Below are 13,059 nucleotides of genomic sequence, written 5' to 3' on the forward strand. Positions count from 1 at the left end.
GAGACAGTGAGAGAGAGAGAGAGAGAGAGAGAGAGAGAGAGAGAGAGAGAGAGAGAGAGAGATAGAGACAGTGAGAGAGAGAGAGAGAGAGAGAGAGAGAGAGAGAGAGAGAGAGAGACAGTGAGAGAGAGAGAGAGAGAGAGAGAGAGAGAGAGAGAGAGAGAGAGAGAGAGAGAGAGAGAGAGAGAGAGAGACTAAGCATGAAACAGCTGACTGCACATACAACAAACAGTCACTACAGGACAGATGACATATCTTACTCTCATTTAGAGGAAGAATAAAGTTATGACTAAAACTACTAACCTCTACAACTACATTTCCATTTGTTGTTACAATAAATACATGAGTCAACTAATCCATGATGTTATTTTCCAAATCCAACTTTATTAGAACTGAGACAGACAGCAACATCACAGTAACAGTCTGAGTACAGAACACATTGAAGTCTCCTGTAATCTATAAAATACACATTACTACCCAGGACTGTGGTCTCCCCAACAGTACTAGAGTTTACTCAATATACTACTCTAACACTCTAACACACTACTACTGCTCCAACCAGGCCCCAGACCAGACCAGAGCCTCGTCTACTCCTGCATCCCCAGACAGAGCTCCTGTTGTAGGCCTCCTCCAGTAGGTCCTAGACCAGACACTGGCTCCTGCGAAGGGGGGAGGCATGGGTGTGTTGGAAGTGGGAGACCCTGCAGGTGTAGAGCTCTCCCTGCTCCCAGCCTGCCTTGCTCAGGGTCAGGGTGCTGCTGCGTCTGTAAAGGCCTTCCTTCTCTTCTTCTGGACTGGTCACGACCCCCTGGCTCACCTCCAGCCCGTCCACCTCCCAGCTCACCATCGCCCCCTGAGGGGAGTAGTCAGTCAGCAGACAGGCCAGTGAGGCAGAGCCCCCAGAGAGCTGCTCAGAGGAGGGGCGGAGCAGAGACACCGTGGGACTGACAGTAGGACCAGCTGGAGAGAAGAGAACATTTTAATGTTACATTCTAGAGGAGAGAGAAACAGAGATCTTTAAAATACACAACTTATTAAGGTTCACAGAGAACACAACACCTCACAACTCAACAACAATTACAGATATGCACAATAAAGTACATCGCTGTTTTTCATTTAGCCATGTATTTTCACAGCCTGTTAAATATCTCTGCTGTAAAAGGGACAAGGACCCCATTCATCAAGTGATCTTATCGCCCAATATCACTTCTAAATGCAGAGATATCTGCTGATCAAACAACAACAAAACAGCCAAACCACCAGTGTTTTTGGTAAACAGCTGAGGAATGGAGCTGGAAAACTGTATCCTCTCTCAAATTCCTAGAGCTGTGGATGCAAGGACTGGCCATCCATAAGATAAAACATGTCATTTAAACCACGTTTTGAGGATATATAGTGTTTGTTTAAAATTATATTGTTCACAAACAATTTAGAAAACATGATTCTATTTTGCGCTCTGATAAGAGTATGGCAGTTGAACTAAGCTCATGAGTCATATTAAAAAACATATATGTTGTTCAAGAATCAATGGGTATATATCATTCATTTAAAAATCCCAAAATGTATGTAGCAATCGCAGATTGCCCATGTAAAGTCGGTCCACTTTACAATAACGTCAGACAATTAAAGGGAGCAGAACTTTTTCTGTTATACAAATAACATTCTCTGTGTATTTCACGTGTCATAGCTGGGAACTAAACCTGATTAAAGCTCTTTGAATAAAAAACCTGTTTCTTTTGTATAACTTGTTCAAAGACAGGCTGCTTGGCTGCAAAACTGAAAGTCTCCCTCAGACGGTAGCTAACCTTTTGCCTTCTAAACCCTCCAGTCTAAAATAAATACTAACATTATGCCTTCTAAACCCTCCAGTCTAAAATAAATACTAACATTATGCCTTCTAAACCCTCCAGTCTAAAATAAATACTAAGATTATGCCTTCTAAACCCTCCAGTCTAAAATAAATACTAACATTATGCCTTCTAAACCCTCCAGTCTAAAATAAATACTAACATTGGGGTTTCGTTTACAGAGTTTGAGTCTTAAAATGTCTGGTGTTCAGTATTTCTATACTCTGTAGTGTTTTGCAAGTAGTAAAGGAGAAAACACTTACTTTTCAGCAGCAGTTTGGTCCCTTCACCGAATGTGAACCACAGTGATACAGTCTAGTTAAGACGCCGTACAAAAACCTCCTTCACACAAGAGTGAGCACACACTGTGTTAACAGAACCACTCATACAGCTCCACACAGCTTTGTACAACTTTACTACACTCATAAAGCATTACACATGACATACAACTACAGTATTTGACACTCTTAATATAGGAAATATTATAGCAAGTAATACTCATGTTTTATCATTCACATTAGAGTCACTTAGCAGACACTCTTATCCAGAGCATCTCTGTGCATTCATCTTAAGATAGCTAGGTGGGAAACCACAATCATTAAGCACTTTATGTACCTATATAGCATACTCTGATTAATGAAGTCTCTGATTTGAGCCTCTTTAAAGTCTCTTCACCCAAATTCACTGTTTTTCATCCAACGATGTCACTTGTTATCAGATTGCATTATGGGCAGAGTGAAACATTGTCATTTGCAGCAAATATCAATATTGACAATTGTGACATTTTACTGTCAACATCAGAAATATAAAGCAATTCACATGATGATTATTTTCAGTTTATTATTCTGTCCTGAGGAAGGGTGTTTCCATAGAGAAGGTGCTTTGCATTGGCAGCTCATGCTTCAGTGCTCTGGGAGTGTTTATAGCCCTGTGAGTTTCAGACTGTGGGACTGAGATCTGTCCTTCAACACAACAGAAACCACGACAACCATGACAATGATCACCATCTTCATCTGGACACTGGTCTGCTGCTGCCTCAAAGGTCTGTTGGTTTCTAACTCTTACAATGGGAAAATGACATATTGTTGAGTGCCTTGTATAATCATCGAAATAGATCTCAATGAATTACTGTCCCTGTATAAAATATTATGAAATATAAATAATATCCTTTATATACTCGTTGATCAATTCATATTTTTCCTCTTCAGGATCCAGAGGTCAGGTGACTGTGACTCAGCCTCCTGTAGTGACATTTTCTCCAGGAGACCCTGTCACTCTGACCTGTACAACCAACACTAAAGTGTACAAATGGAGCAATGGAAATGAGGGTGCGTACTGGTATCAACAGAGACCTGGAGAAGCTCCCAAACTCCTGATAAGAAACATAAAGACACGGCTAGATGGGATTCCTGCTAGATTCAGTGGCAGTGGGTCTGAGAGTGACTTCACTCTGACCATCAGTGGAGTCCAGGCTGAAGATGCAGCAGTTTACTACTGTAAGAGTTTCCACTATCTCAACAGTATAAATATGTTCACACAGTGATTTAAAGCCGTACAAAAACCTCCTGCTCGAAATACACACATCACTGGTCCTCTGAACACAGAACTAAGGGTCTTGTTATATGACATCACCAAGTATAACCACTTTACTAACTCCGAAATAATGGTTACAAACTAGTTTTATAACTCTGCCAACCTCCCATGTCTACAAATATCCTCCTTATCAGAAAGATACAGGTGAAATAGTTCCATTGAGGATGAATAATCCATATCAAGTCAACATAAAATCATGTGTGAAGCAAAAAGGTTGGTGTGCTTGGTTGACCAACCAGACACACACAGCTGGCCAACACATCTGTGGAGCAGTATTGGGTGTGTACGTTCATGACTGTGTGTGACAGAGAGAGAGCCCTGTGAAACAGAAACTTAGATTTCCATGTCACCTCTCCCAGAATAGAGCAGTACACTGCCCAGATGTTCCCCCGTCCTTACACGACACCAGCGCTAGACCAGAGGAGGTCAAAGATCAAAGTCAGAGGTTAGATGTCAGTCACAGATCATTTTATAGGTCACTGCACTAATCTTGTGTGGTGTTTAGAGGAAGAGGTTGGACACAGGTCATCAGCCAGACTAGTAAAGGTCAAAGATTAAAAAGTCAGAGGTCAGTTTCCCAGGGAAGAGAGTCAGTTCAACCCCTAGCGTCTTCCGGGTTAAGGGAGGGTTTGGCCAGGGGGGCTTTACTTGGTTCCTCTAGCGCTCTAGTGACTCCTTGTGGCAGGATGGGCACCTCCAGGCTGACTTCGTCGTCAGTTGAACGGTGTTTCCGCCAACACATTGGTTAAGCTGGCGGGTGCTAAGGAGTGTGGTTTGTGGGGTCTTGTTTCGTAGGACACATGACTCGAACTTCGCCTCTCCCGAGCCCGTTGGAGAATTGCAGCGATGAGACAAGATTGAGATTGGATATGATGAAATTGGGGAGAAAAAGAGGGGGCAACATTTAAAAAAATAAAGGTACAATATTTATTTTGGTTAAAGTTGGTCATATTATCTGTGCGTGCCTACAAGCTGCTGGGCATATGGTTCCAGGTGAAGAGAAAGAGCGAGTGGGAGGAGTGTGATTAAGATACAACCAATCAGAAAACCCTTTTGTTGTCACCTAGTTTTTTCCTCAAGTTATTATTTCAATTCATAGGATTCATACATACATTTATAGATATATATTTTTTAACCCCCCCCACTCCCCAACGGAAATCTGATAGCATGTCAAATAAATTAATGTTACATAGTAAATCTACTGAACAATACATCATATAGCCTCAGAAATAGTAACAAATTACTGATACAAATTCATGGATGTAAGGTCCTGTAACGATTTTCGTTGGTGGAAGGAGAGGAGGACCAAAATGCAGAGTGGTACGTATCCATAACACCTTTTAATCAGGAATGAATACAAAATACAAAAGAACAAGATAATAAATGAAAACCCAAACAGTCCCGTATCGTGCAAACACTGAAATGGAAAATAATCACCCACACCTCAAAATGGGAAAACAGGCAACCTAAGTATGGCTCTCAATCAGAGACAACGATAGACAGCTGCCTCTGATTGAGAACCATACCAGGACAAACACATAGAAACAGAAGCCTAGACCTACAACATAGAATACCCACCCACATCACACTCTGACCAAACTAAAAATAGAAACATCCAAAGCAATCTACGGTCAGGGCGTGACAGGTCCGTTGGTTAAGGGTTTGGAAATATCCCCTGCTGCTTTCTTCCATGTGTCCAGTGGACACCTTGGCCCTATGGATCCTGGCTGTGGAGAGCTCCATGAGTACAATTTCCTTAAATGTGAGCAGCCATTGTTGCAATGGTAACTGATGAGGTGGAATCCACCTTTGTACAATCATTTTCTTAGTGTGGTTCCTGCCAACCACACTCTCTGTTGGTGTTCTGACAAGTGCCAATCAGAGTCATCACAAAGCAACATCCCTACTGGATCTAATGGCAGTATTTTATCTAAGTACAGAGATGACATGGTTGACTTTCCCCCAGAATGCATCGACCCCCGGGCATTTCCACAGCACATGCTGAAAAGTACCAAGGTCCCCTGTGGTACAGAACTCACATAATGGTGATGGACTCATACCCATGTGATGTCTTTTTTGAGGTGTTAGATAGGTTATATGGCAAAAGAAATATGAATGAATTGGTGATTGGGGTTTCTAGATGATCCAAATATATTTTTTCATACTGTCTCCCAATGAATTTGTCTGTCAGCAAGTCTAAAATAATTTTCCAATACAGTGGATAGACATAATGGTTTTTGTGCTGCAAGAATTAATTGACTATAGATATCAGAAACAACTCCTTTTGAGGGGCGCCTGTCCGTTGGAAGTTTGACCAATGGGTGTATTGCTAATTCTGCTCCCCAGGGGACCCCATAGGCTCGCGGGGACAGGCGTCGTTGAAGGTAAAGACAAAATAATGAACCTGGGACATTAAAACACTTGTGGATTTCCTGGAAACTGAGGAGTCCATTCACATTGATTATGTCTTTGAAAGCATAAACACCTTTCTTAGATCAATCATAAATGGTTTCTTACACACTAAGCATTCCATGTAAGATTAGATCTCATATGCTTCTCTGTAGCTTTCCACACATTTACTAGTATGCTATAATGGGTCCAAACAAGACGTCTACCTGATGCTTTTGTTGTCTGTGGTGTTGCATATTTAATCTGTGGTCTCTGTGGTATAAATTATTGGAGACAGGTGCAGGAATATGTAATAGTTTTTTTTAATACTCCACCCAAAAATACAACATGCCATGAAAAGGCATGGGGACGAAGCCCAAAACCAACATATACTAAAACACAGGGATGTAACCCAAACAAAAGAGCGAGTTTAAACCTCTGATAAATACAGGGGAAGAGAACCGCAATAACAATACACGGGTTGAAACTCGTAATAACGAGTGCACAATACACACAGCACAACCGCCAAAACAACAACGCACAGGAACTCACATGACCAACGGACATGGGAACAATAACCCACAAGACAATGGTGAACAGAGGGCACATATATACAATTACTAATCAGGGGAATTGGAATCAGGTGTGTGTAATGAGACAGTTCAGTGATGCCTAGAGGCCGGTGACGTAGACCTCGGGAGCTGGTGCACGGAATGGGGAGCTGGTGCACGGAATGGGGAGCTGGTGCACGGAATGGGGAGCTGGTGCACGGAATGAGCAGCAGTACTGGGGGAATTCGTGACAGTCTAGGTCTCGCCCAAATTAACTTCTTTATGACAGAGTCAAGTTTAGACCAATAGTCTATAGGAGGAAGCAGTGGTAACATGGAACTCATAAAATTGATACAAGGGAGGACATTCATTTTAATCATTGAGATTCTAACATGCAAAGAAGTTGCCATAGCAGACCATCTTTTTATGGCTTTTTTGATATTCTCAAAGGTTTCTAAGTAGTTCTTCCTGAATGTAGTGTCAATAGATTGGGATATTGTAATGTCTAAGTAGGTGGTTTGTTTCTTCCCTGGTATCATGGGTGGTAGTTGAACACTTCCCATAGCTGAGTTAAGAGGTAGTAGAGCTGATTTAGACCAGTTGATCTTGTAAACAGACCATGTTTAATGTTTAAAGCTGTGAATATAGACATTATTGGCTGGTGGGAGTTTTGAGCACTTGCAACACAGCTTTCAGTTCAGATAAAGTGGTAGGTTCCTCTAATACAACTGTTTCTTCTTTAGAGAGTCTGGGCAACGTCAGGTTCCCTGGGAACTGCGGACACGCAGAAGTTTCAAAGCTATGTCATCTGAATACAGAGAAATTACTTGTTCAGTTTATTTGATTTTGATGTGAGGAAGCAGAATGTTGACGTATGCTTTGTGGCAGCGGTTCAAGAGAGAGAGCAAATAGCAAAGGGGATGCGGGACAACCTTGTTCGCATCCTGGTTGCATTGGGAATGGATTAGAATGGGTAGTACCAGTAGATATACATCCTGGTTGTATGGTAAATGGATTAGAATGGGTAGTACCAGTAGATATACATCCTGGTTGTATGGTAAATGGATTAGAATGGGTAGTACCAGTAGATATACATCCTGGTTGTATGGTAAATGGATTAGAATGGGTAGTACCAGTAGATATACATCCTGGTTGTATGGTGAATGGATTAGAATGGGTAGTGCCAGTAGATATACATCCTGGTTGTATGGTAAATGGATTACAATGGGTAGTACCAGTAGATTTAACAGAAGAAAGATTCACAAACATGGTGAGAATCATTTGTATAAATCTTACCCCGAAACCAAAATGTTCAAGAACAAGCCATAAATATTCCCACTCTAAGCGGTCAAAGGCTTTCTCTGCATCTAATGATAACACAGCACACAGGGTATCCAAATTGGAAGCCTCAGTAACCTCATGAAACATGCAGTTTATGTTATCGGCTGCCTGACAACCCTTAATAAACACTGTTTGTTCAGGATGTATGAACGTGTTAATAATGTTCTCTAGGCGCATGGCTAGAACTTTGGCATACATCTTCATTTCTGTTCAGATTAAACTGATTGGTTGAAAATTTTCACCGTTTGTGAGTTCTTTTCCTTTCTTAGCGGTTAGGGATATAATAGCTGTATTGATGTTTCTGTGGAATTGTGTTTTATCAATAGCAATGTTAAGCGATTCAAGAATAACTGGTCCTAGGTCATCCCAAAAGTTGAGAATGAGTTCAGGAGGTATTCCATCAATACCAGGCACTTTATCTCTCTTCATATTTAAAAGAGCAGCTTTCAGTTCAGATAAAGTGGTAGGTTCCTCTAATACAACTGTTTCTTCTTTAGAGAGTCTGGGCAACGTCAGGTTCTCCCGGAACTGCCGACAAGCAGAAGTATCAAAGCTGTATGAGGAACTGAATGAATCTGAATAATATGCTCTAAAAGTAGTGATTCTTTCTGTAGGTTCAGATATCCGTCTGATCAACTGTATTGATGATCTTGTTTCAGCATGTTTAAACTGCAGTGCCAGTAAGTGTCTAGGCTTCTCGATTGAAAATAGTATTGTTGTCCCACCTATCTAGATAAGAATGTCAAAAAGCGATAAAACAGCTGGCAGACTCAGTCTGTAATTCCACCTACAGCTGAACCTGATACTGTTTGACTAATAACTCTTTATTTTCTGTCTGAAACATAGACTTAGATAGACCACGTTATTATTGTATCTGTCCCATTATGGTGTGTGTGAGAACACAGGCAGTGCCATTGAGGCCATCTCCATTTTGAAGTATTCTATTTTCTTCTGCTACTACTCTTACTGGTAAACAAACTGACAGGGTGCAAACTGTCACCTAGACTGTGTTGTTTGAACAGGTAAGGTTCAAGGTAAGGTTCAAGGTTGGCGAGTTACTGCCACCTGCTGTAATGTAATGTTTCCTCATGAGTATAATTAATTGGCTGATCCCTCCTGATGACCTGGATGGAATTATGTGATCATTCCTTGACCCATAGGAAGTACCACTCAGTTGACAACTTCAAAATGGTGGAATACTTCAAAGGCAATATCCATACAAAAACAGTTATATCCATCTTTGGCCTCGATCATTCTTTATGGCCTGAACTGAACATCAGCATTACGCCATTTTAGCAAAAAGGCTAGAAAAGCCAGTATAGAATAGCTAAACACTAGTATTGAATTAATACACTGACATGTAACCAAATGCTATGGTCAATTACTGGGACTGCTGTTGAAAATGAGCCGGCTGGCTAAAACCGGCACTTTTACTGAAACGTTGATTAATGTGCACTGTCCCTGTAAAAATAATATAAACTCAAACTCAAAATTACAGGCCTTCCCACAGATTTAGGTCAGGTATTTCCTTCCATGCTTAAGATTATTGTGTTTATGACATTCCATTAACAGTTTCATTGTCTGTCCTGAGGAAGGGTGTTTCCATAGAGAAGGTGCTTTGCATTGGCAGCTCATGCTTCAGTGCTCTGGGAGTGTTTATAGCCCTGTGAGTTTCAGACTGGGGCACTGAGATCTGTCCTGACACTTTAAGACTGCAGTGTTATCATTGTTGTGTCCAGTCTGTTGTCTTCTCAGAGCCACAGATGATGAAAATGATGAAGATGATATCACTGATTCCCCTGCTGACCACTCTGGGGTTCCTGACTCAGGGTGAGAAAGTCTCAGCATCTCTCTCTACTGGTTCTATTAGGTTTGAATGGGAAAGTCTTCTCTCTGAGCTGTTGCTTCAGACAAGATCTGTAAAGAGACAGAGAAGCTTTGAGAATATTTTAAGATAGTTTGAGAAACCAATGCTACTGTTTGTTCGTGTTTGGTGTTTACAATGATTTTGATTTTGATAACTATGATTAATCAGTCCTTATTTCCCACTTATTCCATTTCAGTGTCATCTGCAAATAATTCCCTGAATCATGCTGAAAAATTGAAATCTGTTAGTCTGGGAAAGACTGTGTCTCTCAGTGCTACAGGAGGTTCAGGTATTGGTGATGACATGAGCTGGTACCTGCAGAAACCTGGACAGGCTCCTAAACTCCTCATCTATAAAGTAAAAACCCTTCAGTCTGGAACACCATCTAGATTCAGTGGCAGTAGATCAGGTACTGAGTACACTCTTACAATCACTAATGTCCAAGCTGAAGATGCAGGAGATTACTATGGTATGGGTGTATATGGTGGACCAGTGTTCACACAGTGATTTAGAGTCATACATAAACCTTCCTCAGTCAGACTGCACAGAGACTGTACTGCTGCAGCTGGGACCTACTGCAGGTGTTGAGGAACAACAGACATGAAACACTGGTTCACTGAACACACAACTCAGGTCTTGGTTATATGACATCACCAAGCATAAATAACCACTATTTTACCACTGTACAGAAAATCTCGTTGCAGATTTCAAATTCACTAAATAGTTTAGTCATGATCAAAACCAACAGCTATATCCTATAACCCCCTTCTATGTCGATAATGGTCAGATAATGTGGCTCTGCTCCTGTCCCCAGATATTTACTGTCCCAAGGTGGTCTTCCCACTACCCACCCTCCCTCACCCTCCCTCACCCTCCCTCACCCCCTACCAACCTTCTAATGTCCATTTTGTTACAGAGCAGTTTAGTCTTTGTTTAACAACCACAAGTTCACAGATATTCACTTCTATTTATTTTCATAATACAAATCAGGGACACCTTGTTTGACATGAATACAAACTATTTTATTTTGTTAACATTTCCAATCTAAAAGCAAAAACAAAACACACGTACAGATTTAAAGATGCAGAATCCCAGATTGATGACCAGAGATGAAGCTCTAGATAGATATCTAGAATGATAGAATGACAGATAGGTAGGTGTTCTCTGTGTACAGGGTGTCTACTGGGAGCAGTGGTGTGGCTCCAGTGTGTGAGTGACGGGGGTCTGGTCCTTTAGGGTGGCCTCACAGGTGACTGATCCAGCCTTCCTCCACTGGTCAGTGGTGAGGGTGAGGCTGCTGCTCCAGCTGTAGTGACCGTCCTTCTCCAGGACCTCCAGGCTCTGGCTGCCCTGCAAGGGCCCCCCGGCCCCCAGCCTCCAACCCAGCTTCCAGCCCTCCGGGAAGCCCCTGTTGGCCAGGCACACTAGGGCCACATTCCCCTGGTCCTGCTCCTCACTGGAGGGAAGTAGGACAGTCAGGGAGGGAGGTACCACACCCACTAGGAGAGAAGAAGAGGGGGGAGAGATGGAGAGATGACATGTAAGGGTTAAACTGGACAAGAACCTTGAAGAACTTTCAGCAACTTTAATAAGAAGAAACAAATATGTTATTTGTGTTGTATAAAATAGTCTGTAAAATGGCAGGTTATCTATAAACATATGTTATTTGTGTTGTATAAAATAGTCTGTAAAATGGCAGGTTATCTATAAACATATGTTACACACTATTTAACTTCCCTCCAATAACATCTATGAAGTGTGACCACAAACTACAGTCAATGATGTGTTAAAGTACAGGAAGATAACGTACATGTCTACAATATAACATGTTTAATAATGCTGCTGAACTGTTTTTGTGAATTTAAAGACATCGAACATGTCAACCTATTATTTTCTATTTGAGGATATTTGGTATATGAAGTTTTTGTCCTTGAATGATCATTAAAGTATATGGAAACATCGCAAATAGTCGGAATCAAATAAAATAAACGTTCAAATCTATAACTATTTCTCAATAATGACTTTCTGTGACTTTATAAATGTTCAATTGAACCTATTATAATAAGGATAAATCTCTTGTACTTACAGTCAACGATGAGTTTGGTGCCGCCACCGAAAGTCCACCACAATGATACAGACTCATTGAACGGCCGTACAAAAACCTCCTGCACTTTACACACACCAGTAACTCTCTACACAACACACATTCAACCCTCCCACAGATTGTCTGTCAAAACACCCTACAGATGAATTGACTTTGTTGTTTTAGATTTTTCATTTTAGCTGATTTCCCCCCTGACTATAAAATATAAATGTTGGAGATGTCAAACATCTCTGACAAACTCACTAAGTAACAATATAGAATAGCAATACAGTATTATTGAATGAAAACACTTACATGTAACTAAATACTATGGTCAAGTCCTTCCACAGATTTAGTCAGCTATTTCCTTCCATGTTTAATATTATTATTGTGTTGCAGTAACAGTTTCATCATCTGTCCTGAGGAAGGGTGTTTCCATAGAGAAGGTGCTTTGCATTGGCAGCTCATGCTTCAGTGCTCTGGGAGTGTTTATAGCCCTGTGAGTTTCAGACTGTGGGACTGAGATCTGTCCTTCAACACAACAGAAACCACGACAACCATGACAATGATCACCATCTTCATCTGGACACTGGTCTGCTGCTGCCTCAAAGGTCTGTTGTTTTATAACTCTTACAATGGAAAATGACATATTGTTGAGTGCCTCGTATAATCATTGAAATGGCTCTCAATTAATAAATGTCCATGGATCAAATATTATGAAATATAAATGATCTATTATCTATACTCATTGATTAATTTATATTTTTCCTCTTCAGGATCCAGAGGTCAGGTGACTGTGACTCAGCCTCCTGTAGTGACAAATCCTCCAGGAGACCCTGTCACTCTGACCTGTACAACCAACACTAAAGTGTTCAAAGACAGTGATGGAGATGAATATGTGTTCTGGTATCAACAGAGACCTGGAGAAGCTCCCAAACTCCTGATAAAATATGTAAAGACACGGCTAGATGGGATTCCTACTAGATACAGTGGCAGTGGGTCTGAGAGGGACTTCACTCTGACCATCAGTGGAGTCCAGGCTGAAGATGCAGCAGTTTACTACTGTAAGAGTTTCCACTATCTCAACAGTATAACTATGTTCACACAGTGATTTAAAGCCATACAAAAACCTCCTGCTCGAAATGACACACACCACTGGTCCTCTGAACACAGAACTAAGGGTCTTGTTATATGACATCACCAAGTATAACCACTTTACTAACTCAGAAATAATGGTTACAAACTAGTTTCATAACTCTGCCAACCTCCAATATCTACAAATATCCTCCTTATCAGAAAGATACAGGTGAAATAGTCCTATTGAGGATGAATAATCCATATCATGTCAACATACAATCATGTGTGGAGCTAAATGTTCCTAAACGTTGG

The 13,059-nt window shown here is 41.1% G+C and overlaps 1 long non-coding RNA gene and 3 gene segments (V, D, J or C); 2 read left to right on the top strand and 2 right to left on the bottom strand.

The window, feature by feature from the left end:
- Positions 1-361: 361 nt before the first annotated feature.
- On the bottom strand, positions 362-2,541 carry LOC109879757 (uncharacterized). Of its 3 annotated transcripts, none has more exons than XR_004203461.1 (3): positions 2,523-2,541; positions 2,111-2,189; positions 362-960 (listed from the first exon to the last, which is right to left on the bottom strand). It is a non-coding gene; the product is annotated as an uncharacterized LOC109879757 (long non-coding RNA). The 3 variants fall into 3 exon arrangements; XR_004203460.1 differs by lacking the exon at positions 2,523-2,541 and adding an exon at positions 2,463-2,481; XR_002253590.2 differs by lacking the exon at positions 2,523-2,541 and having other exon boundaries at positions 2,111-2,222.
- Positions 2,542-2,754: 213 nt separating this feature from the next.
- Positions 2,755-3,411, top strand: LOC116354008 (Ig kappa chain V-III region VH-like). The segment is given in 2 exon segments: positions 2,755-2,889; positions 3,056-3,411. Coding segments are annotated over 2 exon segments (387 nt in total).
- A 7,171-nt stretch (positions 3,412-10,582) lies between these two features.
- On the bottom strand, positions 10,583-12,109 carry LOC109879728 (Ig lambda-2 chain C region-like). The segment is given in 3 exon segments: positions 10,583-11,086; positions 11,674-11,779; positions 12,074-12,109. Coding segments are annotated over 3 exon segments (462 nt in total).
- Positions 12,110-12,146: 37 nt separating this feature from the next.
- On the top strand, positions 12,147-12,796 carry LOC109879741 (probable non-functional immunoglobulin kappa variable 6D-41). The segment is given in 2 exon segments: positions 12,147-12,281; positions 12,447-12,796. Coding segments are annotated over 2 exon segments (387 nt in total).
- The last annotated feature ends 263 nt before the right edge of the window (positions 12,797-13,059 follow it).

The sequence above is a fragment of the Oncorhynchus kisutch genome, linkage group LG16 (genome assembly GCF_002021735.2).
Source record: "Oncorhynchus kisutch isolate 150728-3 linkage group LG16, Okis_V2, whole genome shotgun sequence".
Lineage (NCBI taxonomy): Eukaryota > Metazoa > Chordata > Actinopteri > Salmoniformes > Salmonidae > Oncorhynchus > Oncorhynchus kisutch.